The sequence below is a fragment of the Brachycentrus maculatus genome, unplaced genomic scaffold (genome assembly GCF_059751285.1).
Source record: "Brachycentrus maculatus isolate JH-2025_06_01 unplaced genomic scaffold, ASM5975128v1 h1tg000037l, whole genome shotgun sequence".
NCBI lineage: Eukaryota > Metazoa > Arthropoda > Insecta > Trichoptera > Brachycentridae > Brachycentrus > Brachycentrus maculatus.
Window position 1 is genome coordinate 1,337,501 of NW_028280791.1, and position 27,316 is coordinate 1,364,816.

The following is a 27,316-nucleotide window of genomic DNA, read 5'->3' on the forward strand; positions in this document are numbered from 1 at the left end:
TGTCATATTTATTCAATATTACCCTGGACTGGTACCTGAAGCGGAGGGCTGATCACCTTTCCTTCATGTGTAAAACGATCGAGATAACACTGCGTTTATAAAAAGCAGTGCCCTATGCACCATTGGGGTGCGGTAAGGGTTTTATTATTATATATATTTACGATAATCGAAAAAAATACACATAAAAAACCCCTTTTTTATATTTCAAACATAAACAATAAATAATAAATCCCCCTTCAAGTACAAGAACTAAGTCTCTTTATTGGAGAGAATAGCGTTACTAATTTAAAGATTGTCAAAAGAAGAAATGACTAGAATGTTAATTAAATAAAAAAAACTTTTAACTGTATTAAATTTAAAAAATATAAATACAAATTTTCTACGAGTACAAAACGGTTGGATAATTTAACTTAAATTATAGAAAAAGAAGTTCGCTGGACCGTGAATTCCGTCATTAAAAAAAATTATATCATTAATAAATCAGGTCTCGAGGGATGGGGAAAGGTCTTGCAAGATAAAACATAGTACATTTTTTAAAAATAACAACAACAAAAAAATATCACGCGAAGATGGGCGCTTTGTTCGTGGCAATATCACACCCCCAGCCGGCGAAACCGGAAGACCAATGAATATGATCCATTATCTTATAAATTTGTGTTTATCATACCCCTAGAGCTAGGGGGTGGGGGTCGTTCTTTGGGGGCTCTTGTCAGCGACGCAACAGCACGACAAGGAGCCATTATCATTAATCTTGTTTAATTATTTGAACCCGGGGTCGGATCAAGATTTACTGTTGCCCGAAATAAAATTAAGGCACCGAGCAGCTAATTGTATTTAAAATAACTTCATGGTTTTACGACCGTAAGCGGGGATTTGGGATGAGGGTATTTTAATACAATGCCTCACTATTTTTTTTAATGCTTAGTGATATCTCATTTAACTTTATTTTTTACTGTGTAATCCTGGGAAATTGAGAAAAAAAATGTCTTAATACATATTAACGTTTTTAGTATCATTTTTAGGTGGAACTACATTTTATATAATTAAACAACAACAAACGCATTTATCTTTTTCAATTTTATAAATAGTACAATGAGCTTACTTTAAAAAACAAAGCTAATTGTATTTAATAAAACTTCATGGTTTTACGACGATAAGCGGGTATTTGGGATGAAGGTCTTTTAATACAATGCCTTACTTTTTTTAATGCTTAAAGATATCTCATCTAAATTTATTTTTTACTGTGTAATTGAGAAAACATATCACATATTTCGCAATATATTTACGTTTTTACCGACATTTCTTGGCGGAAATGCATTTTATTTCATTAAACAACAATTAACATTCATGTTTATCTTTTTATTATTTTGTTTGACTAGAAACTAAGCTGATTGTATTTAGTATAACTTCATGATTTTACGACGGTAAGCGGGGATTTTGGAAGAGGGTGTTTTAATACAATGCCTGACTATTTTTTTTTTGCTTAAATATATCTCAGATTATTTTTTTTACCGTGTAATCCTGTGAGATTGAGAAAAAAATTCTAAATACATATTTACGTTTTTACCGTCATTTTTTATGGTGGATCTGCATTTTCTATTATTAAACAACAACTAACATATGTAAATTTTTCCAATTTTATTTTAATAATAAACAAAACTAATTGCATTTAAGATAACTTAATGGTTTTACGACGCTAAGCGGGGATTTGGGAAGAGAGTCTTTTAAAACAATTCGTCATTATTTTTTAAAGCTTAAAGATAGATATCTTTCCATTTAATTGAAAAATTTTCGAAATATCTTTTTGCATATTTGTTTTTTTTTTATATTTCTCGCTGTAACTGCATTTTATATAATTATAAAACCAATAGTTTTCCAATTTTATTCGACTTAGAAACTAACTAACCGTTACGCCGCTTATTCGCAGGAGTAGTCAGAGAGAATAGAACACTCCACCACTATGTCTTTGCTAACAATATTCAGCTCTTCCACATTCACGCATCTCTCATACACACCCGCTAATTATTTTGACTCCTGGCTTTATAACTTTCAAGTATTAGAAATACTTATTTTGCCAAGTTTTCCTCGGTCTTTCTTAACTTCTATTAACAGCCACATTTACCACATAAATTTGTTTTACTGTTCTTTTCCCACTCTTCGATTCACATGCTCAAACCATCTTTACACACCTCTAAAAGTATTTCTAAGTAATGACATTATTATTTAAAAATAATAATCATTAAACGCTTTTGGAGTATAAACCAACAAAGTGAAAATTTAGTTAAAGTATTTATTTATACAACATTTTGAGTGTGTCCAAACACTTGTTCACAAAATCTGGATTATCTTCAATTACATACTAATACAAGAGTTTCTGCTCAATAAAAAGCTTCTTTTCATCTCACCAATAGATGTCTCTAATGAAGTTCTAGTGATTCAAGAATAATGTTTCAAAGTTGATTCATATATATAGAACTTCAAAGAATTTGAGAAGTGTGGTTGTCAATAATGGGTAGAATTGGTAAATGTTATAAGTGTGTAAAGTGATCACTTAAACCAGCCCATGACCAGAGTGGAAAGGGTTTTAAATAAAGTGGCGTATGAATGTTGATTCTTCTACACATTTAACAAGAGTCTTCTTGCTTATTTATTAATTTGTTTTTTTTTTAATGATTACGCCTTAAATGTTAGTTTATAATGTATTTATTAATTATTGAATAAATTGAATTGAATGCATTCCGGTCCTGTAGCGTCAAAGTATTGTACGGTTTTTCTTTCTCACCCTAAGCTCGGCCAGTGCATTGTTCATTCCCATCATCTGCAGGACCTTATTTTCCATTAGCTCGTTCATCTCCGAGTGAATGGCGACTATATCCTCCAAGTCCTTCACCTGTCGCGCAGAGAGGATCTTCTTGGCGGAAGCTGGAGTAAAGAAAACACAATGGATGCAGCGTTTTGTTATTGTCTGCAAAGTAATTGGGCGACGTCACTGCTAACGATGGCGCGTAATGGACTTTTGCATAATTTATTACGAACACAATAGGGAGATTGATACGGACGACGACACAAAATGACAAGTTAAATTCTGAAGAAATGAATGTATTTTTCAATTTGTTCTTTCGTATATTTACAGTAAACCCCCCTATAACATTGAGATAGGTACCACGTTATCGGAGGGAACTTTATATAGGGTTAATGTTCTTATATTATTTTAAGAAATAAAAAGACTCAGTTTTTTTATCCACTCACATTTTTATTAACAATTAACTAGTTTCGGCAACAACCTGTTGCCCTCTTCAGGGTTTAATTTATGCTAAACCTTGAAGAGGGCAACAGGTTGTTGCCGAAACTAGTTGGTTGTTGATAAAAATGTGAGTGAATAAAAAAAACAAAGTCTTTTTATTTCTCAAAATAATAAATCAATATGATCCACAAAGTCAATGCTTTCAATATTCAAAACTTAATGTTTTAAATTGTATTTTGATTTTAAATTACTCATTGCAGTCATTTCCGCTGGTTGAAATGTAGAAATACTATATTTTTACATTTTAACCAGCGGAAATAATTGAAAACAATAACTTTCCCTCCAATAACGTGGTACCTATCTAAACGTTAAAGGGGGGGGGGGTTTACTGTATTTATTAATTGGTTTTTTTGTAATGTACTAATACATTGCAAATTAAAACATCAATTAATACGCAAAAATATATGAAGTATTCGTAATAACACATTCACATATCGCTCACTCCTTTCAAGAACGTCATAAATCAAAAATCGTCAATTTTGAGTTGTGCATGTTTTCGTAATGCCCAAAAAATGTACTATATCCCAGCAAAAGCGGCATATTTTTAACTTAATATTTATCCGCTACAGGACAGAAAGTGTTATTTTTGCATTTTGAAGAAAAGGTATTGTTTAATTATTTTTTTAAATATACTTAATATTTTTTAAATGGAGAAAAAATATTCAGGTTTTACCTAAAAAGATCTATTACACAGTAAAAAGTTAAATAAGTGGCTTGATATTTATTTTTAATCCATTGTATTTTATGTTTGAACTTTAAAAACGTTTTCCTGAAAAATCAAGTTTTTTGATTTATGACGTTCTTGAAAGGAGTGAGCGATATAAACAAAACCATTGACATTGTTTTTATTTTTGACAGACGTGCTGGAGATCCCGGGTTCGATTCCCGGGATGGTCAAAATGAAGTGATTTTTCACGCGAATATTTATTTAATACTACCCAGTACTTGAAGCGTAAGACCGAGCAACACCTTTGCTTCATATGTAAGGGTCAATATATCAGTGCTTCTCAAGGAAATATTTCCCTTTAAAATATCTTATCTGCTCTAAATGGTGAAACGGGCACTGAATCGTACAGAAGATGTTATATATTATACTAGTAGATGGAGGAATGATGCTAAGCTCTGCGCGAGAAGGTTTTGTTATTTATCGTTTATTTTTATTTTTTATATTTTTTAATAAATAAATTTCTTCTTTTAATTTTCATCTGCACCTAATGGTGCAAAGGGCAACAAATCGCAACGAAGCAGTGCTATCATGATCGTCGATTACACGCAGGAAATGTGATCAGTTTTATCTTTTGGATACCAGTCCAGAGTAATATTTTATAAATATTCTGATAAAAAATGAACATTTGTATTTGTTTTGGTACTCAACGCAATTCAAACGCGCTGGTCATTATATTTTTAATAGAGAAACTGGATAAAGATGAAAAAGATGTGGACAAAATGCGATTATGTTACTACTTTTATCAGAAGACATTTCAAGAGCTAGCAATGGAGCATGATAATCAGATAAAGGCACTTAAAAATGTCTGTGAATTTATTCGTAGAGAGTTTTAAATCCATTAAAAAATATTAAAAAAAAAGTCAGTTACGTATTTTCTGCTTAGCAAGGTAAAATGCGAGTAAAAAAGGCTTTGAAATAGTTTTAAAAAAGCATCATTAATTTTTTTTGCTCTTTATTAAAACGATGAAAATAGCGTACAGGGTTCTCAATCTCTGAAGTATGGGTATATTTCAAAAGAAAATATCTAAATAACGTTATTTCCATATTAGTGAAAAGTTTCAATAATTTTATACCATATTTCTTTTGAAAGGGCCTTTTTTCTTTGAGTGCCTATTCGATTTCAAATTGAGAAAATTGACTTAAATAAGCTTTTTCATAAGCTTTTTACAAGTACTGATGGCGTATGACATAAACTGAAAAGAGGGCTATTAGTTTTTTTTTCTATTTTATAACTGAAGCTTGGGCAACGGTTGGTCAAATGCTACATGTGGTCGGGGTTGTTATATGGAGTTAAAGGACCCTTAAAATCTGTAGTGTGAATAAACTGGAGGCATTTGAGATGTGGATGCATGGAATAATGCTTCGTATACCCTGGACGGACGTGGTCAGCAATGAGAGAAAGAGTTAGCAAAGAGTTCTCCAAAGAGACAGAGCGAATAAGGAACTAATATGGAATATTTAAACCTGGAAAGTGTCGTATTTGGGAGATGCTCCCAGAGGAGAAAAGTACAAGCCACTGCAACTGATCATAACAGGTAAGATCGAGGGTCGAACAGGTGTCGGAAGAAGACGGATGGCTCCATAATATACATGAGTAGACAGGAATACGGAGCGTCGGGGAGCAGTTTCGGACTGCCCAAAATAAGGACACATTCTCACAAGCGATAGTTAACGTCGGAGGACCCGACACGACACGTAAAGAAGAAGAAGAAGAAGATTTTCGGGTCGTGGTCTCATGGTAAGTGTCGCGGACTCTTGAGGTAGAGTTTTTCGGTTCGAACCCACTCAACCACAATTTGATACCTATGTATTTCCAGGGCTTTTTTTAAAACAACAAAGGTCCCGGAACTCACTTCATGTTAAGCTTTTTACAAAAAAACATATTAAAATATCATGTAATAGTTCATTACAATACCATATTTTGTCATTTTGACAAATAATATAAATACATATTGTAATTACTTAAGCGCAAACATTGTTTCGTCTAATTGATTTTGATTTGTTTTGATTTTTTAATATTTATCCGTGAAAAAAAGGTGACGGAACGCCGTTCCCCGCCTTACATGGAAAAAAAAGCTCTGCCTATTTCTAATAGTGAGCAACTTAGGCTCACAGAAATAGTATAAAATTTAAGTATTTTTGAAAATAATAAAAACACAAATATTTCTGTTTATATGTTTATATGTCTGTAGGAAAAAAAGAACAAGAAAAAGAAGAATTACTTATCGTTTCGAATCGGTTTAAAATGTCGGTCGGCTGTCGAAAGTACTTCTTGTCGGCCACCACAGATAGGAGATAGTTCTGAAAGAAAGATAAAAGCGTTGAATTGTTATGCAGTGTATATCTCGCTTTATGTTTCCAAATCCGGAAAAATGGCCGCGCTCGTTGAATGGGAATGGCAGATGATAAGTAGGACCAATATCCAATATTCGTAATCCACATAGGGGTCGGTCCATCCGCCAAACTGAAAAAGGAGTTGACATTTTGGATACAACAGAAAAAAACAGTAAACAGACCAGTGGTTCTTAACCGTGTTGGAGGTACCTAACCCCATCGATTTCATATGCGCGTTCACAGAATCTGAATTGGAAAAATAAAATATGACACTTTCAAATTCAAAACATAGGTATTAATTATACATAGGTGCACAAAATGAACACAACCATTAAAAACAAATTTAATCGGAGTTTTTTTTTTGCACAGATTCATACATCTATCAAATATGTATAAATCAGCGCTAAAAATATTTTGATAACGACTTTTTCTATTTAAAATAAGCAGTTATTTTTTAGTATCTTTGTTACTCCAAAAATATTTAAATGTACCTTTTAACAGTCAACGATTTATGTATTTTATTGTGAAATTTTCATTAAGTAAAGAATATATAGTTAAACTAAAGTAAGCATTTAAAGTTCTAATTTTCTCTCTTTTTAATTGAAAATAATCAAAGTTACTTTGAAAAATGTAATTTTTAATTTGACATGGAAAGAGCCACATATATTGCTTGAAGAGTAACATATGGCTCCCGAGCCACACGTTGCTGACCCCTGCAATGGACCTATGGTCTTTTATGTTAGGGGCTATGGAAAGCATTGGGTTAACCACTTTGAATACGGCCAGCGATAGGATCTGTAGAGATAATTATGTACGTGTAACGTGTATTTGTCCATTTGTCCATTTGTCCACGGCCGGGGGTTCATACTTGGGGTCATTTTGCCCAAAATATAGAGGAATCCATGTAAATTGCACCTCAGATAGAGAGATAATCCTGCGAATAAACGGTTATGCTAGTCTCTGACAAGATTTTATCGTAAAAATAGATATAAGGTCTACATATACAGTGCCTATTATGAGGGCCTCGTAAAAGTTTATTGTATTTTTTTCTAAGAGGATTCTTTTTTGGTCCTGCCATTCATAGAGTTATAAGGGGGAAATAGTTCAAGGGTTGAATCTACTATGTACATACTCGTATAATATATATATATATATATATATATATATATATATATATATATATATATATATATATAACGTGGTTATATTTTCCTTTTGAAAATTAAGTGTAAATAATATGTAAAGTGGGTGTATAATAATAAAATAAACAATGTGTTGCTTTGTAATTAAAGTTTATAATTAAAGTTTATTCTTAATTTATCTTTATAATAATTTTTATATCTATCTATCTATCTATCTATCTGATTCTGACAGTTAATAATATTATCGTAAGTCTTTTGTTTTCTCCTGAGCGACGCATGCGGCATCTGGTGGTTGAACTGTTTTATGTAGGTACTTTTTGTAAGTACTTAATAAAATGTATAGGTAGGTACCTAGTTATTTTATTACATCTCCCCCCTTGGGGATGAAAATTCATAGTAAAATTTTCACTCGTCCTCCGGATCATCTTCTTGTATAAGTTTAGTGATATAATAAAGTTTTTTTTTTTTTTTCGTTCTTTTTTTTTTCTTTCTTTTTTTTTTCTTCTTGACCCTTTTAAAGTAGACACAGTTTTTTTTCAATCCATTTGTTTTTTTCTTTTGAATTCCTTCATTTTTATTCTGATCTCTTAAATTATCTTCTAATTTAACTAAATTTACAACTTTTAATTGTTCATCTGCATTTTCATTCGAGTTTAATACTGAATTCCTGCTTGGACAATCTACTTCTAAATTCTTCTTTCCTGGAGAATATTTTATTTTATCTTTCGTAGAAGTTTTTTCTACTTTATTTTTATTTTCATTTTTCAAGCACTGTTTCTGTGTTATTTGTATGTCTTTATTTTTATTCTGATCTTTTAAATTATCTTGTAATTTAACCAAATTTACAACTTTTAATTGTTCATCTGCATTTTCCTTCGATTCTAATACTGGATTCCTGCTCATACAATCTGCTTCGAAATTTTTCTTTTCTGGAGTATATTTTATTTTATATTTTGTAGAAATTTTTTCCACATTATTTTTATTTTCATTCTTCAAGCACTGTTTCTGTGTAATTTGTAAATCTTCATTTTTATTATTAATCTTATCATCCTCTTTTGTTTTAAACCAGCACGTTGCTTCAGAGTGATATCGAGTTCCCTTATTTAAATTTTCACAAATCTTACATGGACTTTTATCTTTAATTTTATCACTAGTTCTTAGATTTCCACGTCTTCTTTGATTATCTTCTAATCGTTTTCTTTGATCATCTTCTAATTTTTCTCTCTCACTCCGAACATATTGTAGTAATTGTTTTAATACATCTAATGTTTCATCATCCATTTCCAATAAACTTTTATTGTCGTTTTATAACGTGGTTATATTTTCCTTTTGAAAATTAAGTGTAAATAATATGTAAAGTGGGTGTATAATAATAAAATAAACAATGTGTTGCTTTGTAATTAAAGTTTATAATTAAAGTTTATTCTTAATTTATCTTTATAATAATTTTTATATCTATCTATCTATCTATCTATCTGATTCTGACAGTTAATAATATTATCGTAAGTCTTTTGTTTTCTCCTGAGCGACGCATGCGGCATCTGGTGGTTGAACTGTTTTATGTAGGTACTTTTTGTAAGTACTTAATAAAATGTATAGGTAGGTACCTAGTTATTTTATTACATATATATATATATATATATATATATATATATATATATATATATATATATATATATATATATATATATATATATATATATATATATATATATATATATATATATATATATATATATATATATATATATATATATATATATATATATATATATATATATATATATAAACATAATATGTATGATATCTACAAATAAATAAGAATACCAAAGAAATAAGGTACTTATATAAGAATGCTTTATTAAAAATAACAACTAAAAGCGAAGCTAAACGAACGAGCACATCAAACTTTCATTTTATGAAGTGAAGTTTTGCGTTGATGCGCAACTTTTTCAAATAATGAGGCAATATGGCGCTGCACGAGGGTTGTAAAAATATATAATTCCATTTTTATGACAAGAGAATATTCCGTTTTCTCGCGGAATAGATGTGAAGTGAATTTTTTATTCTTTCGCTTTTACTTATGCATTCGATATTCCAGTTGGAATCAAATTGCGATGATATTTATTTTGCAGAAAGTAATAAGTGGAAAACATCTTATAAAAAACTTACTAACTAACCATCATGCCGCTTCCAAGCAGGGGTAAGCAGAGAGAATATAATGCCACACCAATCTGTCAGACACCAAGCAATCTTCGGTTCTTCCACATTCATACATACCCGCCGATTATTCCAACTCCTGACCCGACCACTTTCAAGTATTTGAAATACTTGATCGTGTCAAGTTTTCCTTGTATACCGGTATTATTTGCAAATATAATACTGAAACGTTATACCTATATTCTTTTTTATAGGAGTTGCGTTTATTATTTACCTTGCTTATTATGTACTCAGGTTTAATTATCAATAAGTGGATTTTTGTATCTTCTAGCAAAGAACATGTTTTATTTTAACTTGTCCGGGAGTGAGTTTCTGCGGACAAATCTGTATCTGGGGAGTCAGTTTTTTGCTATTTTTTTACTTTTTATAATTTTATACCATAGTCGATGCTATTAGCAACATATTTTCTTTAATATTTTAATTTAGATACACCAGTTAACATGATTTATCGAAGCATCGATAATTTTGCCGTAAATCATGTTTTAAACATGATTTGATATAAATAATGTTTTGTATCGGCCGTACATGTACGGCCATACTCCTTTGAGAAAAAATTGTATGGCCGTACATGTACGGCTATACTTCCGGACAGGTTAATCTTTGTTGGAAACAGGAAGGATAAACTAGTGCGGGCCAATCAGGAACTTCTCAGCATTTGCTCATTTCTGGGAGAAAACCACGTAAAACTCCTCAGGAGAAGCCGGACTTTTGACTGTCGTCAACAGGCCTTCCGTTCCATTAGAAAAGGGCTCGGCATTTTGTGTTCTAGCTCGGTTTATGGTATCAATGTGTAAGGAATATAATCTGTTTACTACGTTCATACCGATAATAACCGATATTATTAATTAGTGAAAATACTTTAATAGGATAGGGTGACAGTAAAATAAAAATAGCATACCTCGTACATCGTGTGATCAGAGAGGTACTTCTCCATTTCTTGACACACTTGAGTCATCTCTTCTAGGTCTTTTCTGATGACCTTTGTCTCTTCACTCTTGAGCTCCAGAGCTTTATTGTCATACGCCATCTTCTCCGCGGCGCGCTCCCTCTTATCCTGGTTCTCACAGACAAACTAAAAAAAATACAAATTCATTCAAACCCAAACCCCAGGTTTGCCTTCCTACATATGATTGACACTGTTCCGTGTCTGTCTGCTGTGTCTGCTGTGCTGGTCGGGGTTGTGGGCGTCTGTGTACCGGCCAACGTCGAGTCGGAATCGGATCTAGCTGACTAATTGAACTAAACACTAATCCCTTTCACTGCCTACACTGTTGTACTTCTAGAAAATTTGGTGATGGACTTACAATCTTGTATTTATTTAGATTGGCAGTGACAGGTATATTGAAAGCTTTTAAATGTAAATTCACAGTAAAATCAGGATACAATTATATATTGTTTAAATTTCGCAATGTAGTTTAAAAAAAATGCTTAACAAGGGCAGATCTGTCAGGAAGCCTAGACGCTTCTGTATCAGATCTGAGAATGCGGTGGGACAGCTTTCAATATATTATTGAAAATAACAAAAATCAGTTTGTTTATTCAAAATTTTACTTGGTAAATATCACTATTTCTTAAAATCCATTGTGACAGCGTATTTCGATGCATTCCGCATCATTTTCAAACACCGGTGCTTGAAAACAACTGCCGAATCAATCAAGGAAATTTATTTTATTTTATTGATATCTCAATATAGATGAAGACGAATATTAATGTCAGGGCATTTAAAAGTTATATATTATTTGCATGTAAAATAATAAACATTTATTATTTGGGAAAATCTTATATAAATTTTACGAAAGTTCCAGCTCACAAAACTTACTAATTTATACCCTAGATGACGCCAAGGACGTAGCATACAGAAGATCTCTTAAATTGAAGCACAAAGGTAACTTCCGAAAACTTCCGAATACTTTGAGTAGTGTGGTTGTCAATCATGAGTAGAATGGTAAATGTCACACAGCGTATGACGTGGTCATTTAATACAGCCAATGACAGGTTGTGAACCCTGTAAATGCATAGAGTTCCATATTCTTCTTCGTCCATGATGAAATTTCAATAAAAAATCTTGATGTGATATATCTAAAGTAAACAATCGGGATTGATACAAATAATATGATATATCTTACAGATAAAAGGGAATAAAACAAAGCATAAATAATGTTTCAGTATTCTCCAGTCCATCCCGAATATTGAACCCATCTTAATTAAGCTTGAGGCAAAGTTCTAGGCTAAATTTACACATCTAGTGACATGATTTATTATGAGGTAAACTTGTGATTTTTACGCTGTGTCAGCTACTGATTGGGGGTAAGTTTTGCCTAATGGAGTTAGTTATAAAAAGGAGTTAGAACGCTTGACAGCGTTGTGCGAAATCTATTTTTGATACGCTGCGAATTTAAAAATAAAAATGATAATTATGGCATTCTTCAGACCGATGAAAAAGACAACTCATGAAAAAAAAACATATTTTTACTGTCTTTTGTTTTTTCTAAGGTCTTCGGTCCTACTAACAAACATATGTGACTGATATTTCGTATGAAAGAGGATTTATAGTGAAGAAGAAAACTTGGTTCTAAGGAAATGCTTTTTCTAAAACAATTTTCAAATTGTGAAAACAATATTAACAGTTAATTTTGTAGTATTAAATTCGAGTTATGTGACATAATTCAAATTCAATAGTTTTAGAAAACAGAAAAATTCGGCATGACCAAGGATTTCAAATACTTGAATATGGCCAGGTCAGGAGTCGGAATAATCGGTGGACCTGTATGAGGAGATGCATGAATGTGGAAGAGGCGAATACTGTTTGCAAAGACAGAGTGTGGCGTTCTATTCTCTCCGCCTATCCTTGCGAGATACGACGTGATGGTTAGTTAGTTAGTTAGAAAAAGCATTGCGTGAAATTCCAGTTTAAAGGCCTAATATACTCGTACGATAAATTGCAAACTAATTTTCTTTAAACAGTTTTAAACTTTAAACTTTAACATTTTATAATTTTTTTGCCTAAAATATAGTTTATGTATTAAAAAATATTTGTTTCGTTGAAAAAAATATATACGGTTTTGAAAAGAAAAGAGTTATTGAAGATAAGGTAAATTGCAACTTAATTTTCTTTGAACCCAGGTAACATTTGACGTGATTGAAATTTTTCCTAAAATACCGTTTTTGTATTGAAAAAAATACGATTTCCTTCCAAAGAGTTATTAAAGGAAGGAGTTTTTTTTAATGTTTGCTAAAAAAAGTCAAGTAATATTTTATATTTAAAAAAAAACTCGATAGCACGACTGAATTTGAAATCAGCGAATTCCCCTTAATTGTAATCATAGTTAAAATAAAGGATGTCAAATAACAAATAAATAAAAGGTACATGTCGTTGTCATACAGGAGAAAGTGACCAAGTGCATTTTTTACAAATACGTGATCATTGACCATTTGATATCTTACTAGCTTAATATTGCCCGGAAAAAAATCCTAAAGTATTCTAAACTTGAAACTATAATATATTGACCAGTTAAAAATGACTATCTGCATTGATGTTTGTTTTCTTGCCAAGCGAAAGTGACTTAAATGGCCCTCCTGAACATTTTACGTTTTGTTTGGTCACTTACTCCTGTACGACTACGATGTATGAATGTGCCAAGTTTGAAGCACCTTGTTGAACTTGATGAAGGACTGCCTGAGTTTGAGTTGCCTCTCGTTGAGCGAGTCCCAGTGCGCGTTGAGCTGGCGCCTCCGGGCCACCTGGTGGGCCCTGCACTCGGCCAGTTTACCCTCGGCTATGTTGGCCGCCAGGCGAGCTCTCTCCTTCTCCTGGTTGCCCATCCGACCTGCGAAATCCCAGATGGGCGGCTTCCTGGGATCAAAATTAAATATTTCAATTTATTTGGAAATTTTATCCAAAAGTTACATAAATAAACAGTTACATAGTTAAACTTGGCACGATCAGGTATGCCAAACACTTGAAAGCGGTCAGGTTAGGAGTTGAAACCATCGGCGGGTGTGTATGAGGAGATGCATGAACGTGGAAGATGCGAGGAATGTTTGCAAAGACATAGTGGTGTGGCGTTCTATTCTCTATGCCTACCCCTGCGAGGAAGTGGCGTGATGGTAAGTTAGTTAGTTAGTTTTTAGTTACATAAATAAATTTATTTTAGCTTATAATTTGACCAGACAATTTATCAACAACATATAACGAAAGATATCTAGAGGATGACCAAAAATTTCATGGATGATGCAAAGAGAAAACATGGTTTGAAGACGTAGCCTAGGTGACGTTGTCCATGACAGAAGGACCTACAACCTGAGGACGAGGAGAGCAGACCACAGCTGTATACAAAGACGATAAGTTGGGGTGTAGCCAGGAAGAAGAAGAAGATAATTTATTAACAACATTTTGAGTGTGTCGAAATACTTGTTCACACATAGAGTATCTCCAATTATAGGAGTTATTTTTCATATATTATTCATTTTTTATTTGACATCTCAACATAGATGAAGAAGAATATGTAAGTCTGGGCGTTTACGGGGGTCAAAAAATAATATGGTTGACGATGCCAGAATTTCTAACATAATTTTTATTTTACAGTTAGTTTTTTTTAACGTAAAAATAATAACAAATACAAAATATTGGTGGTAGTTGGGATTATCCATTTTTTACAAAAATCCACAAACCTGACGACTGTGTCTTCCATCCGAGATTGAAAATAGTCTCCGATGGCTTCCACAGGGGTGCCCTGTGGAAGCCTAGCGATTGGAGCCAGGTCTTGATTTTCGGACTTCAACATTTTCAAATTATATTGCTTTTACTGTTATAATTTAAATATTTTTAGTTGTCATTTGATCACGCCTTTGCCTAAACTACAATGGATAAAACTATCTGGTTGCCATGACAATTTTAAATTAGGTGCAGAATGGATGTGGGTATTAAAAATACAGGACATTAATTCTGTCTGATCAAATTTTTGTAATTGCTTACATAACATTTAAAAAAAAAATGCTAACAGGGTAAATAATGATAAACAACAAAAACAATATTCAGTAGTTTCATATGAAGTAAGCCTTGCTGCATACGCCAGATTTCGAATTCGGAATAACCATATAATGATTTGAGAATTGAAATAAAAATGAATAATTTATCTTTTCTATTTACAAAATGCAATGACAAAAAGAATAGGATTTCAGTATTTATAAAATTAATTTTACGAATGCTCTAAAGAAAACGTCCCAAATCCTGAATTCTAATAATTTTAAAATAAAAAATGTTGTAAGTACAAATAGGTACATATTTTTTTGTACCTATACTATTTTCATGCATATGAAACTGAGAAAACGAAAAACGTCCGTGCACCGTCAGCCTTAAATTCAGTGAATAACAATGTGCGCATGCGCAGATTTCTTTAAATAGCCATCTGCTTTACCGACAAATTTGACGTGAAGAATTTGCCGCTCAACGTGTTCTGTCAGCTGTCAGATATTTTTGAGGTTACTGTACTTTTAAGACATAAAATATTGTTTTCTTCATTGTATGACTGTGTTATAAGTGAATAATAAAATGGAGGTAAATACGAATTTCATTGCGGGTTTGGCGTGTGGTGTCTGTCTGGGTATGTCATTATTTGCCTTTAGAAGATTTTTCCGTACTACACAAGTGACCGTTAAAAATGGAACGAACGGAACAAGCTCAATCAAAGAACCGCAGGTAAGTTCGATAAAAATATTTATGTTGGTGCTCTATATTAGACTATTTCGTATTTCATTTTATGTATCATACATCAGACAATGATTGTTTCAAACTATTCAAATTATTCAATGTTTATTAATTTTTATCAATATTTATCAATCAAACCACCCCAAGAAGTAATTTAATGACTAAAATAATTATATTGAAGCCTCACTAAATTATTATCAGATTGATTGTCGTGAACTTGTTTAAATTACATAATTCACAAACATTTTATTATTGATCCAATTACATCATATTATCTATTGCGTTTTATATTCGGAAATATACTTGGACGGGAAAGGATTTTTTTCCCACTAGTTGGTTCGATTGATGCTTAAGGATGGGAAGGGTAATTTTACCGTCTGCGCTAGCCTCATTTCAAAGGCAGGAAAGAAGGAAGTATCCAATGTTTTATGTGAATATTATATACCCATCTCTTTTATAGGGTCTTAACTATATGCGCATAATTATCAAATCCCGCCGCCAACGGTCCGCAGGGGTAAAAAATACCCATCTGAAATGTGTTGACATAGTATCATATACATTAAAATATCTTTGAGAATTTCATAAATGTACTATCCATCTACATGCTGATTTAGAATTCAGTAGCAGATACTTTTATTTAAATGTTTTATTTTGTTTTTCAAAAAAATACTATGTATTTACTCGGACAGGCGCCGTAGCGTAGTTGGGTAGACGCTCGACTTCTCAACTGGCGTCGCGGGTTCGATTCTCGCCAATTGGCAAAAGGAATTAAAGAAAGATTTATTTATAATTGGTATGGGTGTTTGTGTCGTATTTTTATATTTACCTTCCCTATCCTTACCATCCTACCTGCAGACAAGCGTTGAGTGCGTTCGCCTTTATGAGGGGTTGTATATCAATGTATGGGTATATTGAAATAGCTGCACTGGTTCAACTACCAATCTTAACCTTACAAAACGCTATTTATATTAATAAATGAATGTTATTAAGTGAAAGTTTTTTTTCTTACTTTGTTTATATTTTCTACAGATATTCAATGACGATGGTGAATACAAGATGGTGCTCGTTGTGAGAAACGATCTGAAAATGGGTAAAGGAAAAGTGGCGGCCCAATGCGCTCACGCTGCTGTCGGCGCGTACATGAAGGCGGTCAAAAAGGACAAAGCGGCGCTGCAGAAATGGGCGTTTACTGGACAAGCCAAGATCGCGCTCAAAGTGGAATCGGAACAGGAATTAATGGAAATTTGCGACAGTGCTAAGAATGCCGGTTTAGTGACGTCTCTAATTCGTGACGCTGGTAGAACTCAAATCGCCCCGAACACTAAAACCGTCTTAGGAGTGGGCCCTGCTAGCAAAAGTGCAATTGATAGGGTCACTGGTCATTTGAAATTATACTAAAATGAGTATAATTTTATCTCAAGACTGGTTTTTGAATGGTGCGAGAATGTTACAATTTGTATTAAAAAATTTCACTGGATTTTGGCAAATATATATCAGTCTGAATAGCCATTTTTGGTGGGATAGTTAAAGTTAGTTTTTTAAAATATCATTTAAAATAAGGTGTAAATAATCTCATTTAATAATGCACCATAAATGCAAAAGTATACAATTAAAGAAGGCATTGTTATGTTTTATTTATTTCAAAAATTCAGTCTATTATTTAGTACTTACTTTCTTTTCTTCATAAAAAATAATATAAAACTGTATTTATTTTATTGTCCTCTTTATTTTTAATAGGTCTTATGTGATTTTATTAAATGCTTGAAAAACAGACTTCTGAAGTAGCTATGGATCTTCACCTAAGTGCCGCAGAATTTAGAACTTCAGTATTCAATTCCGTTGTGTTTATTTCTTCATATTGTCTGGCAATGATATGAGGGTATTGTAAGCACATATAGCCATCTCAATAAAATTATTTTATTATAGTATTGAAGAGGGTCGTAGAAATTTATAAATTACATAGATAATTCTTATTAATTAATACTTACACGTTTTTCTACAATTGTTTACTTTGTCAATATTATCTCACAATGCTTTTAAAAATAAATTCACAATGAAGTGAATGGCTTAAATATATATTTATTTTTTGCTTACAATTCACTCGTATACAAATATAAATAATTACAGTGGAACCTCTTCAATTCTTCATCTTCTATATTTTACAGATTTGTTATTTGTTATTGACAAAGAAATGTATTTTCTTTTATTGCTTATATTTTAAATCAAATTAGTTTTAATGTACAGATAACAAAAAAATAACACTGGATAAGTTCTTTGTTAATTCGAGAGCTACTGGATTACCAGCATAATGAAAACGATCACAAGATTTGAAGTTACTTGAAATTGTGACTTCTAAAAAATACTTCCTTCCATACTCTTCCGCTTTTACTGTAATCTAATAAAGGTTTTTATTTTACATAAAAAACTGTTAAGTATCATTCTTTTTAGGAATAAAATAAATTAAATTATAAACATGTCGGTTCCGATGTGTATTAAAAATCATATAATTTGAATTCATTATAACATCCAGTAATTACTCAATAACTGTGTCAACTGTAACATGCGTTATATCCATCTTTTCCATCCCGTTATAGCTATGTTTTAGTGTTTTTTTTTTCAATTACATGAAAACAATGATTATTATTTATCTATCAACCATATTTTTGTACACATAATTACAATGAATGTAAAATACATATGTACAGTAGAGTCCCTACTATGGTGTGGTTGGAATGCAAAAATATCAGATTATCAGAAAATACAGAAAAATATAGAAAAATAATCTCTGAACTCAAAAATTACTGAACTCTATGTATTGTTCTCTTCATTAAAAACAATGTAATAAATTGCACAAAAACTGGTATTTTTATTGAAAAAGAGGAATACCTATAAAAATTAAGGTAACTTATAGTAAAAAAGTCAGTATTGGTTCAATTTTTGGATTAACCTAAGTAGTCGACCAGCTAAGGGAGAATGAGAGGAGTTCTACTGTATATTAAATAGCTGAGTGTAAAAAGGACATATTTTTTTATGCACTCAACTGGTCAAATTTTTGGTTTACTTGATTTTGGATAGTGACAGATATTATATTAGGGTTTTTTACACTGAAGCTGCAAAAATAATGTTGAATTAATTGTTTTTTTTTTTTTAATTTCAAGCAAATTAAGATTCTTTTATGTATTGCTTTGCCGCTCATTTGCATGTTTACATCATTCGACCTCCTTTTTAATGTGTCTAGACATTGGCTAAATTGACTTAATTGGTCTAATTAAAAAAAATAAATGTCAAAAAGAAAATTCAAATATTTTTTTACAAAAAAAAATATGTACTTCAATTCACAACATTTTTTAAAAGCATAAATAAATAGCTGTAATAAACATGTAATATTATTGTCATTATTTTTTATTACTTGAGAATTTGTACCTTTCCCCAAACAATTTTTTACTAATATAGATATTTTCTATGTATAAATATTGTTTTTTTTCAAACCCTTATCCATGCTCAATTGGCCATAGATCACTGCATCGTTTTAACGCAGTGTTATCTTGATCGTTACTAATACGATGCCAAGGTTATCTATCCTTCATTTCAGTCCAGGATATTTTAAAATAAATATTACATCGAAAAACCACTTATATTTATTTCGCCCGCCTCTGGGAATCGAAGCCGGTGCCTCCAGTACGGTAGCTAATCGCGCTTTCTATATTTGGATAAAATACATGCTTTCAGAATAATTAGTCATTTGCCTATAAAATATCTTTTTCCGAGATGCCTACATTTAAAAAAGAATAAATCATCCGTGACCATAGAAAAACGCAATATTACTTTGTGAAAATTGCGTCGCTTTTATCGATAAAATATTAAGCCATTCAGAGAGATTCCTCATAAAAGACGTGTTCGTCTATGGTCCCCAGAATGCAGAAAAGATTTACGGCGCCATTTATGAAATATGTTTAAATATAGAATGAACATTCGCATTCGCAAAAAATATTATTGTAGACTTTACTGGCAAAGCGATTAGGTACACTTGTGCGTTCTTATTAAATTCTGAAAAATGTGTTTCGCGGCTGACGTAACGGCGATAATGGGACTCACTCGAATGTACCCATGAAATCAGGAATTTATGTACTCGTATGTCTAAATATTTTGTAAAAATATGACAGTGTAGGGCAGGGATAGTCAAACTGTGGGGCATCTTCTAAATTGTAGGCTTATTGCTCTCTTAGGGGTTCATCTCGCTCAGAGCTGATTTTTTCTCTTCACTTCCAACAACTGTGGTCCAGTGTGATTCCTTAATGATTGTGTTTGATTAAATGCGCTGCATCATAAGGGTGTTTTATTTATGTAATGTGCTGCATTGCGTTATTGTATTTTTGTGTCGTGGTAAGGACTTTGTGCCACTTTGCCTAATAGGGTTGTTTTTAATCGTTTATAAGGATTATAATATGGTTGTATCAAAACAATTGTAATTTATGAAAGGGATCCGTAATAGAATGTCAATGAATAATGGTTAAGTTTTTTATTTTTTATTTATTATTTATTTTTATTTATTTTATTTATTAGCTTATATTACACCAAAATAAACTATTATTTACACTTAATCAACATCATAAATATATATTTACATCTTTTTCAGTAAACAAAACATTTATTTTTAAATTCTTTCAGACTCTTTTCATTCTTCATACATTCAGGCATCTCATCATACATTTTCAAACCCTTATACATTAAACAATTTTGTGACTCGGTTTTTTTCAACAATGGCAGTCTTATTATATCATTATTTCTAGTAATATGTTCATGAAAATTTTTTTTCAGCATTTTTTTTCCTTAAAATATTAGGGTAATTTATTGTTTAAAAAATAATTTATAAAGATCAGCTAATTCAATTTTTGTTTCTTTTTATAGATAACCAGTTTAGTTCTTCTATCATTTTTTCTATATTATTATATCTATTTTTCTTGAGCACCATTCTCATCGCTGTATTTTGTATAATTTCCAATTTATTTAAATTTCCTTCATTTGCCAAAAATAATATTGTTGATCAGTAATCTATATGTGGAATTGTGATTGCTTTATAAATGAGTTCTGCAGTATTTTTATCTAACTTATTTCTTGATCTACTGAGGAAAAATATTTTTTTTTATAAACATGTTTACAATTTGTATGTAAGGAAAATGAGATGTCTGAACATTTTATGCAAATGCCTTGGCACTGTTTCGTGTCCGTCTGCTGTGCTGGTCTGGGTTGTGGAGGCGTCTGTGTACCGGTCAACGTCGGTTGGAGTCGGATCTGGACGAATAACTAAACTAACTAACTGCCCATCCTTCTCACTGCCTACACTGGGGCACTTTTAGAAACTTGGTGGTGGTTTTTTTAAATTTGTATTATTTAGATTGGCAGTAGCAGTAGAAAGAGATGTTTTCCAAACGTGAGCGATGAAAAATATTGACGTTGTAAAATGGGCGTCGAGTCTAATAAATTTGGGAATCTATAGCCTGTATGGATAAAAAAATACGTCAGTATGTGTAAGTTAATTTAAATCCGATGGGGCTAGGAACGTTTGACTATTTATATAATTTGACACCAAAAAAAAAAACAAAAAAAAAGATTAGATCCTCTTCGACAGGATTAGAAATATAAATATTTTAAGTGATTAAGTAATTGTAGATAATACGATATATACATTATTGAAATTGAAACATCCTTGAAGGCTGAATAAAGAAAGATCTACCCTTAAAAAATATGACGCTGTAGGTGTTTCAGCTAAACAATTAAAATTGCCAGACACTTTTAGTCTAGTGCACAAATTATGAATTTCTTGATTAAATATAACGTAGGTTGAATGAAATCCGAATGTTGCCATATTTTGATACCAGCATTTTGAAAATACAATGAAACTTCGACTTCTGTGTGATGAAAATAAATTCTAAATAAAAAAATAAGGCTTCCATTCAAAATTTTATTGCGTTACATTGTTTTTCGGGCAGGCGGGCAAGAATCCCTATAAAGTGGATATTTCCGAAGCATATGAATACATTATTATACTCCAGATCATGAGTAAGGTTCGGTAAGGGTTAATAAATTTCATTTAAGAAGTTATGCGCCTACTCCGAAATAAAACGAAATACAAAAATTCCGCCAAATTTATAGATTTTTCCGTTTAAAATTTATTAGGTTGAAAATAATATTTTGCGAGCTTGATCGTTTCTCCCGCGTTGTTTGAACCTACACAGAACCCATGCGAAGATTTGTGAGCGTACCATTTCCCGAAGCAAAACACGTTCACCCTTGCCATAAACTCGCCGGATAAAGTTATAAAATATACAAGAGGGAATAAAATTCAGACTAGTAGCAATCGCAATTCAATAAACTCCATATGATGTACGGTTATGCGAAGCCGCGACATCCACTAACCGGGCTCTTATACAACTTTTAATAAAGGTGGGTAGGGTAGGTACTTTACATATCGCACGAGCTTCGTACCGCCGAGCGAAAATTATCCTAATGGCAACTCTGGCATTTTCTTGGCGTCGAATATGGAAATAATTATTGCTTATGAAAATTTATGAATAACATATATTTTTTATAAGCGATTTTTTTTCGCGTAACCTGTGTAATTAGTCGAAGGAAATTCGAATTAATGTGCGGGACAAATGGCGAATTTGCAGACACGCGAAAAGAAACTTATATTTTGGACAAGGCGTTTTGTGTTTTCAAACGTTTTTTTTTATCTGGATGTAAAATAGTAGTAAATGGGGAAATTTCGGAACAGGTAGTGATTTCGTATATTTCGGAAGTATGTTTTCTAGGGATGAAAAGATCGATAGTAATAAGGTAAACTAACAGTGCATAATGAAGTCCTGGATTCAACCCTAATGCATGGAAGTGAAACATGAAGTTAGCAAAAGAAGGATGAAAGTAGACTGAATGCAGTTGAAATGCGATCTCTCAGATGAATGTGCGGTAAAACGATGTATGATGCTCCTTCGGGGAAGCGATGTGATGGTAAGTTAGTTAAAAATAAAAATAGTAGAGGGCAGCAAGTCAAGAGAGTCCTAGTGATCTCGTCCACTGGGTGTATATAGGGGACTATATCTATGCTGCTGCGGCTCTAATGGCCTCGTTTGTTGAGTTTCGGTCGCGTTGCCATGCTCCATGATCAATGGCGTAGTAGGGCGGGGAAAGAGTTCACACATTCATCCCTTAACATTTCCGAGGCACAGTATATAATGCTTTACGTCGCACAGCCAATTTATCAGTCAATTTTATTTAGTAGATAGGTCTTCGCCTTTTGTTGGGCAGAGAGAAGTCTTGGTGACTTTTGACGTTTATGACGAGGGTGTGCAATGACAGGGGTCGTCATCCACCCATAGTTCACGGTGGAAAGAAAAGGGACCACGAACTACTATTAACAATCCTCTATTATCACTATTCCAATGTATGTATTTAAATAAGTTGTGGTAAGGTATTCCTCGCTGAAATTTTACAAAATTAAGTCTTTTAAAAGTAGGTTTGATTAAAATTTCATACAAAAAACAAATAAATTACGTAAGAAAATGTTAATACCATGTTCTCTCTCCAAGCATAAGAGCTCAGTCCCTTTTTCAACTAAAATCATAAGATTGCTATAAGTAGAAATGTATAGAAATTGTATTAAATTGTATGAAAAATGTAACTACATAAAAAATATAGTCGCTCAGCGACAATTTTGTGGAATTTCAGTTAAGAATAATTTTCTTAAAATTATTGATAGCTTAACATGAAAAAGAGAGAAGAGAAGAACATAGAGGAATAACAGGTCTTACGACCTATCATAAGCTGGTTTAAGTGATCATTTATACTCGTATAACGTTAATTGATAAATACACTATAAAAAAATCGCGTTTTATTTGTGCTTTATTTGAAAAGATATTCCGTGTGCTACTTCTGAGACATACGAGTACATATATGTATGTACGGTTGAAAATACTAAGTTTTTATTATCCCTGAAATGTGTGATATATTCTTCCCGAATACTTTATAATATTAAAATAAAAAACATTAAAAAAGTATTATTTAATAAAAAATACAAAATAAAAATATTATTTTACATTTTTATTAAACATATTTTTTACCAGTTATTTTATTTACAATAAGAATGCAAGGCTAAGATAAGCTTTATCGTTAGAATTAGGTAAGGTGTGTTGAGATGGTTTGGGCACGGGAATGTAATGAGTAAAGAAAGGATAGTTAAACAAATTTATGAGCCGAATATGGATAGTAATAGAAACAGAAAAAGACCAAGGAAAACTTGGCATATTGAAGTATTCAAAATTTTACTTGAAAATGGTCAAGCGTCGAAATAATCAGCGTGTATGTATGAGAAAATGCATGGCAGAGGCGAAGATTGTGTGGAAAGATAGATTGACGTGGCGTTCTATTCTCTCTGTCTACCCCTGCGAGGAAGTGGCGTTTTAATTAGTTAGTTGATTTATGAAATTATGTATCTATAGTACGAATAATACCGTTTGAAATTATGAGAACGATTTGCTGCGTCCGAAATACGCGATAATTGCAAATTTGTCCATAGTCTCTTATAAATAGGGTGATTCGCACCTTTCAGAGGGTAATTTGCATTTAGGACAAATTGCTTTTGGCCGTCATCTGTAAGGGTAACATTTCCGAAATTTCCCAAAGAGAACGCTTCTACCCCATCTTGAAATTCAGCGAAATTGGGTGATTCTTATTAATCCGCTATAAAATCTATTTGTTTTATTGGCAATTTGTCAGCATGAACGGGGAGCGTTACTTTGTGGTAATTAAAATGGGTAACCCTTAATTAATTTAAGGTTCGATGGGCGTGAATCGTATTACTTTTATAGTATTTAAAGAGATTAACTTATATGACTCTTATTCCAGACTCTACAATGTATTTCCTCAATTTTCTCTATGCACTCCAATGTCGCCGAAAAAACGATAGATTTTCAAAAAGTAAATTGAGTTAGTACGATAGGATAATAAGAGTCACTGTCAATGCTAAAACTATCTTAATACACATTTTTTAAATTTTCAAATAATGTTGTTTATGCATATTATGGGTGACTCAACTTACGATAAAGTATCTATCATTCTTTTTTAAACTATAGAGGATGGAAGTCTGACCATCCCAGGGCTTACGACCTGGCATTAAACAATAATTTCTTATATATAATATATATATATATATATATATATATATATATATATATATATATATATATATATATATATATATATATATATATATATATATATATATATATATATATATATATATATATATATATATATATATATATATATATATATATAAATATATATATATATATATATATATATATATATATTTATATATATATATATATATATATATATATATATATATATATATATATATATATATATATATATATATATATATATATATATATATATATAAATATATATTATTTATCGATTTGGCGTTAAATTTGTAAAACTACATAGTTTATATATTAAATATTAAAATCAAACATTGATTTTTAGGGTCAACTAATCTGTAGATTTTATTTAAATATTTAATATTTAAATTCGCGACAATTGTTTCACCTTGTTAGGGCATTATTAAACTACTGTATTTATATAATATTAATATTGTCAAAAAAGTACACACTTACATTCATATATTATGTCGAGTCGATGAAGAGTTTAATGATAATGCTTCGCAGCAAAATGCGCTGTATCAGAATATTGCACCAGGGTTCGAGATGCCGTCTTTTCTCTACTTAGTATTTCAATCTCTCATTAATAATTCTAGTAAAGTAGCGGCAGGAGCCGAGAACAAAGGCATCACTGTTCCCGGGGGAGATGCCCTCCCAGGACAGATTGAGAGGAAAAAACGAAGAAAGAAAGCAAACGAGAAAACCACGATGAAATGCTAAAATCTGCCGACACGGCGATCCATCATCTCGTTATGTACGCCGGGTGGATTGGAAGAAATGTGTGGAGAATAAAGTCAATTCCTTGTCAGACACCATAAAGGAAATGCGATCTTTTACCTCTACATTATTACACATTATTACGTGTTACATATCACGTTATTCATTTTGTACGATACTAGCAGTTTAATGTAGCACTACGCTTATTCTAACCTCTTCAAGTAAGACATGGAAGGAGCAAAGAAAGAAAGAGCATTTTAACTTTAAAAAATATTTATTATGAAAAAAACATAACATGAAATGAAATAAAGTACAAATTTTATAAAATTAAACAACTTTGTTTTAACAACTTTTTAATTATTAGTACACTTTAACCTACCGGTTTTGACAAGAAACTTGTCATCATCAGGGTTAATTAAATTCTAAACCTAACCTAACCTAACCTAACCTACCGGTTTCTACAAGAACCTTGTCATCATCAGTGTTTATTAAATTATAAAACATTAAAATACTCATAATTTATTACATTTTCTTACCAAAAACTTCCACACACTCTGTAAAAAATCCTAAATGTAATAAAAAAGTAGCTAAAACAAAGTTGTTTAGTTTTATAAAGTTAAGAAAATGTGGCACAAAGTATCTGCGAAAAACATTCAAGAAACATTACAAATTGTTCAAACGTTTTTCATCAATTAGATGATAACACAAACAAATTATAGAAACAATTAAAAGCACAGGTTAAATACATATGAGTATAAATAAATAATGGAAATTTGGCATGATCATGTATTTCAAATACTTGAAAGAGCTCAGGCCGGGAGTATTTATGAAGAGATGATTTCATGTGAAAGAGGCGAAGATTCCTCCACACATATTGGTGTGACGTTATAATCTCTCTGCCTTTCCATGTGGTGAAATGGTGTGACCGTTAGTTTCTTAGTTAGTATTGTGTTTTTCAAAAATATGAGCCGTTTATTTTGTTAACCATGTACTCATATAAAATTGTTAAAAAATGGAATCCAAATAAGGGAAGTAAATTTAACGGGATTCGTAATTAGTTAGGGTTTGTTTTTCTGAATAAATAATAAATACGATACTTTGATGAAAATTTTGCTAAAGTTATAATTGAAAAACTCATCTAAAGGCTTTGAATTAGATCTTACTCATCGTAATCAGCAGGTTTCCAATTTCATTCTAGGATAATCCCACGGTGAGCTTTTTCATTAGAATTAAAAAAAAAACATCCCTCTAATCGCGATATTTTTCATAATAACCTTTGACAGAAAACTTTCGAGGATAGGGCGGAGCGTTTCGGCATGTTAAGGATTAAAAGAGGTGCGTTTGTGAGATTAAAAATGAGTGTTCTAGAACAGCGTTTCCCAACCTTTTTTGGCTCTCGTGCTACTTGGTACCTTAATTGTGTCACTTCGTAAAAATGATTTTTCATATACTATATTTCAGATTGTATGCAGAAAACTCGAACATGTGGTTGACTGGGCAATAGAAATGGATCTCCCTCGAAAATTATCTAGAGGAATCACAAAAATTTCAAGGGTGCTGCAGAAAGATAACATGATTCGAAGGCATGGCTAGGTGTCGTTGTCCAGGACAGAAGGACCTACAATCTGAGGACGAGGAGAGCTGACCCCAGTAGTCTACAAAGACGATAAGCTGGGATGTAGCCAGGAAGAAGAAGTAAAAATGATTGTATTTCGAAAACTTTGTTATTCTGTTTGCATTACAAATTTTAAAGGGTGACTATTTTTCCCAAAATTCAATTAATTTAATTAAAAACAATAGGTTTTATTTTTTCTCAAAAAAATTAGGCATTTGAACGTTGCATATCACAATGCTATTTTTTTTAAAATTAAAGGTGTTGAAGCTCATTTCTCACCGAAATTCAAAACCAAATCATTTCATTAAAATCATTTTTTTAAACAAATT

General features: G+C 31.7%; 2 protein-coding genes across 2 annotated transcripts in view; one reads left to right on the top strand and one right to left on the bottom strand.

The window, feature by feature from the left end:
* LOC148312652 (coiled-coil domain-containing protein 42 homolog) overlaps positions 1 to 14,605 on the bottom strand; it is a 21,961-nt gene extending 7,356 nt beyond the window's left edge. Inside the window, exons 1-5 of the mRNA XM_088276172.1 lie at positions 14,399 to 14,605; positions 13,379 to 13,580; positions 10,626 to 10,799; positions 6,254 to 6,332; positions 2,783 to 2,922 (exon numbers count right to left, since the gene is read on the bottom strand). Of these exons, the coding sequence (XP_088132298.1) occupies positions 2,783 to 2,922; positions 6,254 to 6,332; positions 10,626 to 10,799; positions 13,379 to 13,580; positions 14,399 to 14,511 (708 nt within the window). The 5' untranslated portion in view covers positions 14,512 to 14,605. The remainder of the gene's footprint in view (positions 1 to 2,782; positions 2,923 to 6,253; positions 6,333 to 10,625; positions 10,800 to 13,378; positions 13,581 to 14,398) is intronic.
* A 532-nt stretch (positions 14,606 to 15,137) lies between these two features.
* On the top strand, positions 15,138 to 18,905 carry LOC148312653 (peptidyl-tRNA hydrolase 2, mitochondrial-like). The gene is made up of 2 exons (XM_088275939.1): positions 15,138 to 15,425; positions 16,464 to 18,905. The coding sequence occupies exons 1-2, from the start codon at positions 15,279 to 15,281 to the stop codon at positions 16,830 to 16,832; spliced, it is 516 nt and encodes a 171-aa protein (XP_088132065.1). The 5' UTR covers positions 15,138 to 15,278; the 3' UTR covers positions 16,833 to 18,905.
* Positions 18,906 to 27,316: the final 8,411 nt, after the last annotated feature.

What these genes read in the sequence shown, in the direction of transcription:
- LOC148312653 (XM_088275939.1), top strand. Translation starts at nt 15,279, where the DNA reads ATGGAGGTAAATACGAATTTCATTGCGGGTTTGGCGTGTGGTGTCTGT. An exon ending in GCTCAATCAAAGAACCGCAG is followed by an intron (nt 15,426 to 16,463) that starts GTAAGTTCGATA and finishes TATTTTCTACAG; the next exon opens with ATATTCAATGACGATGGTGA.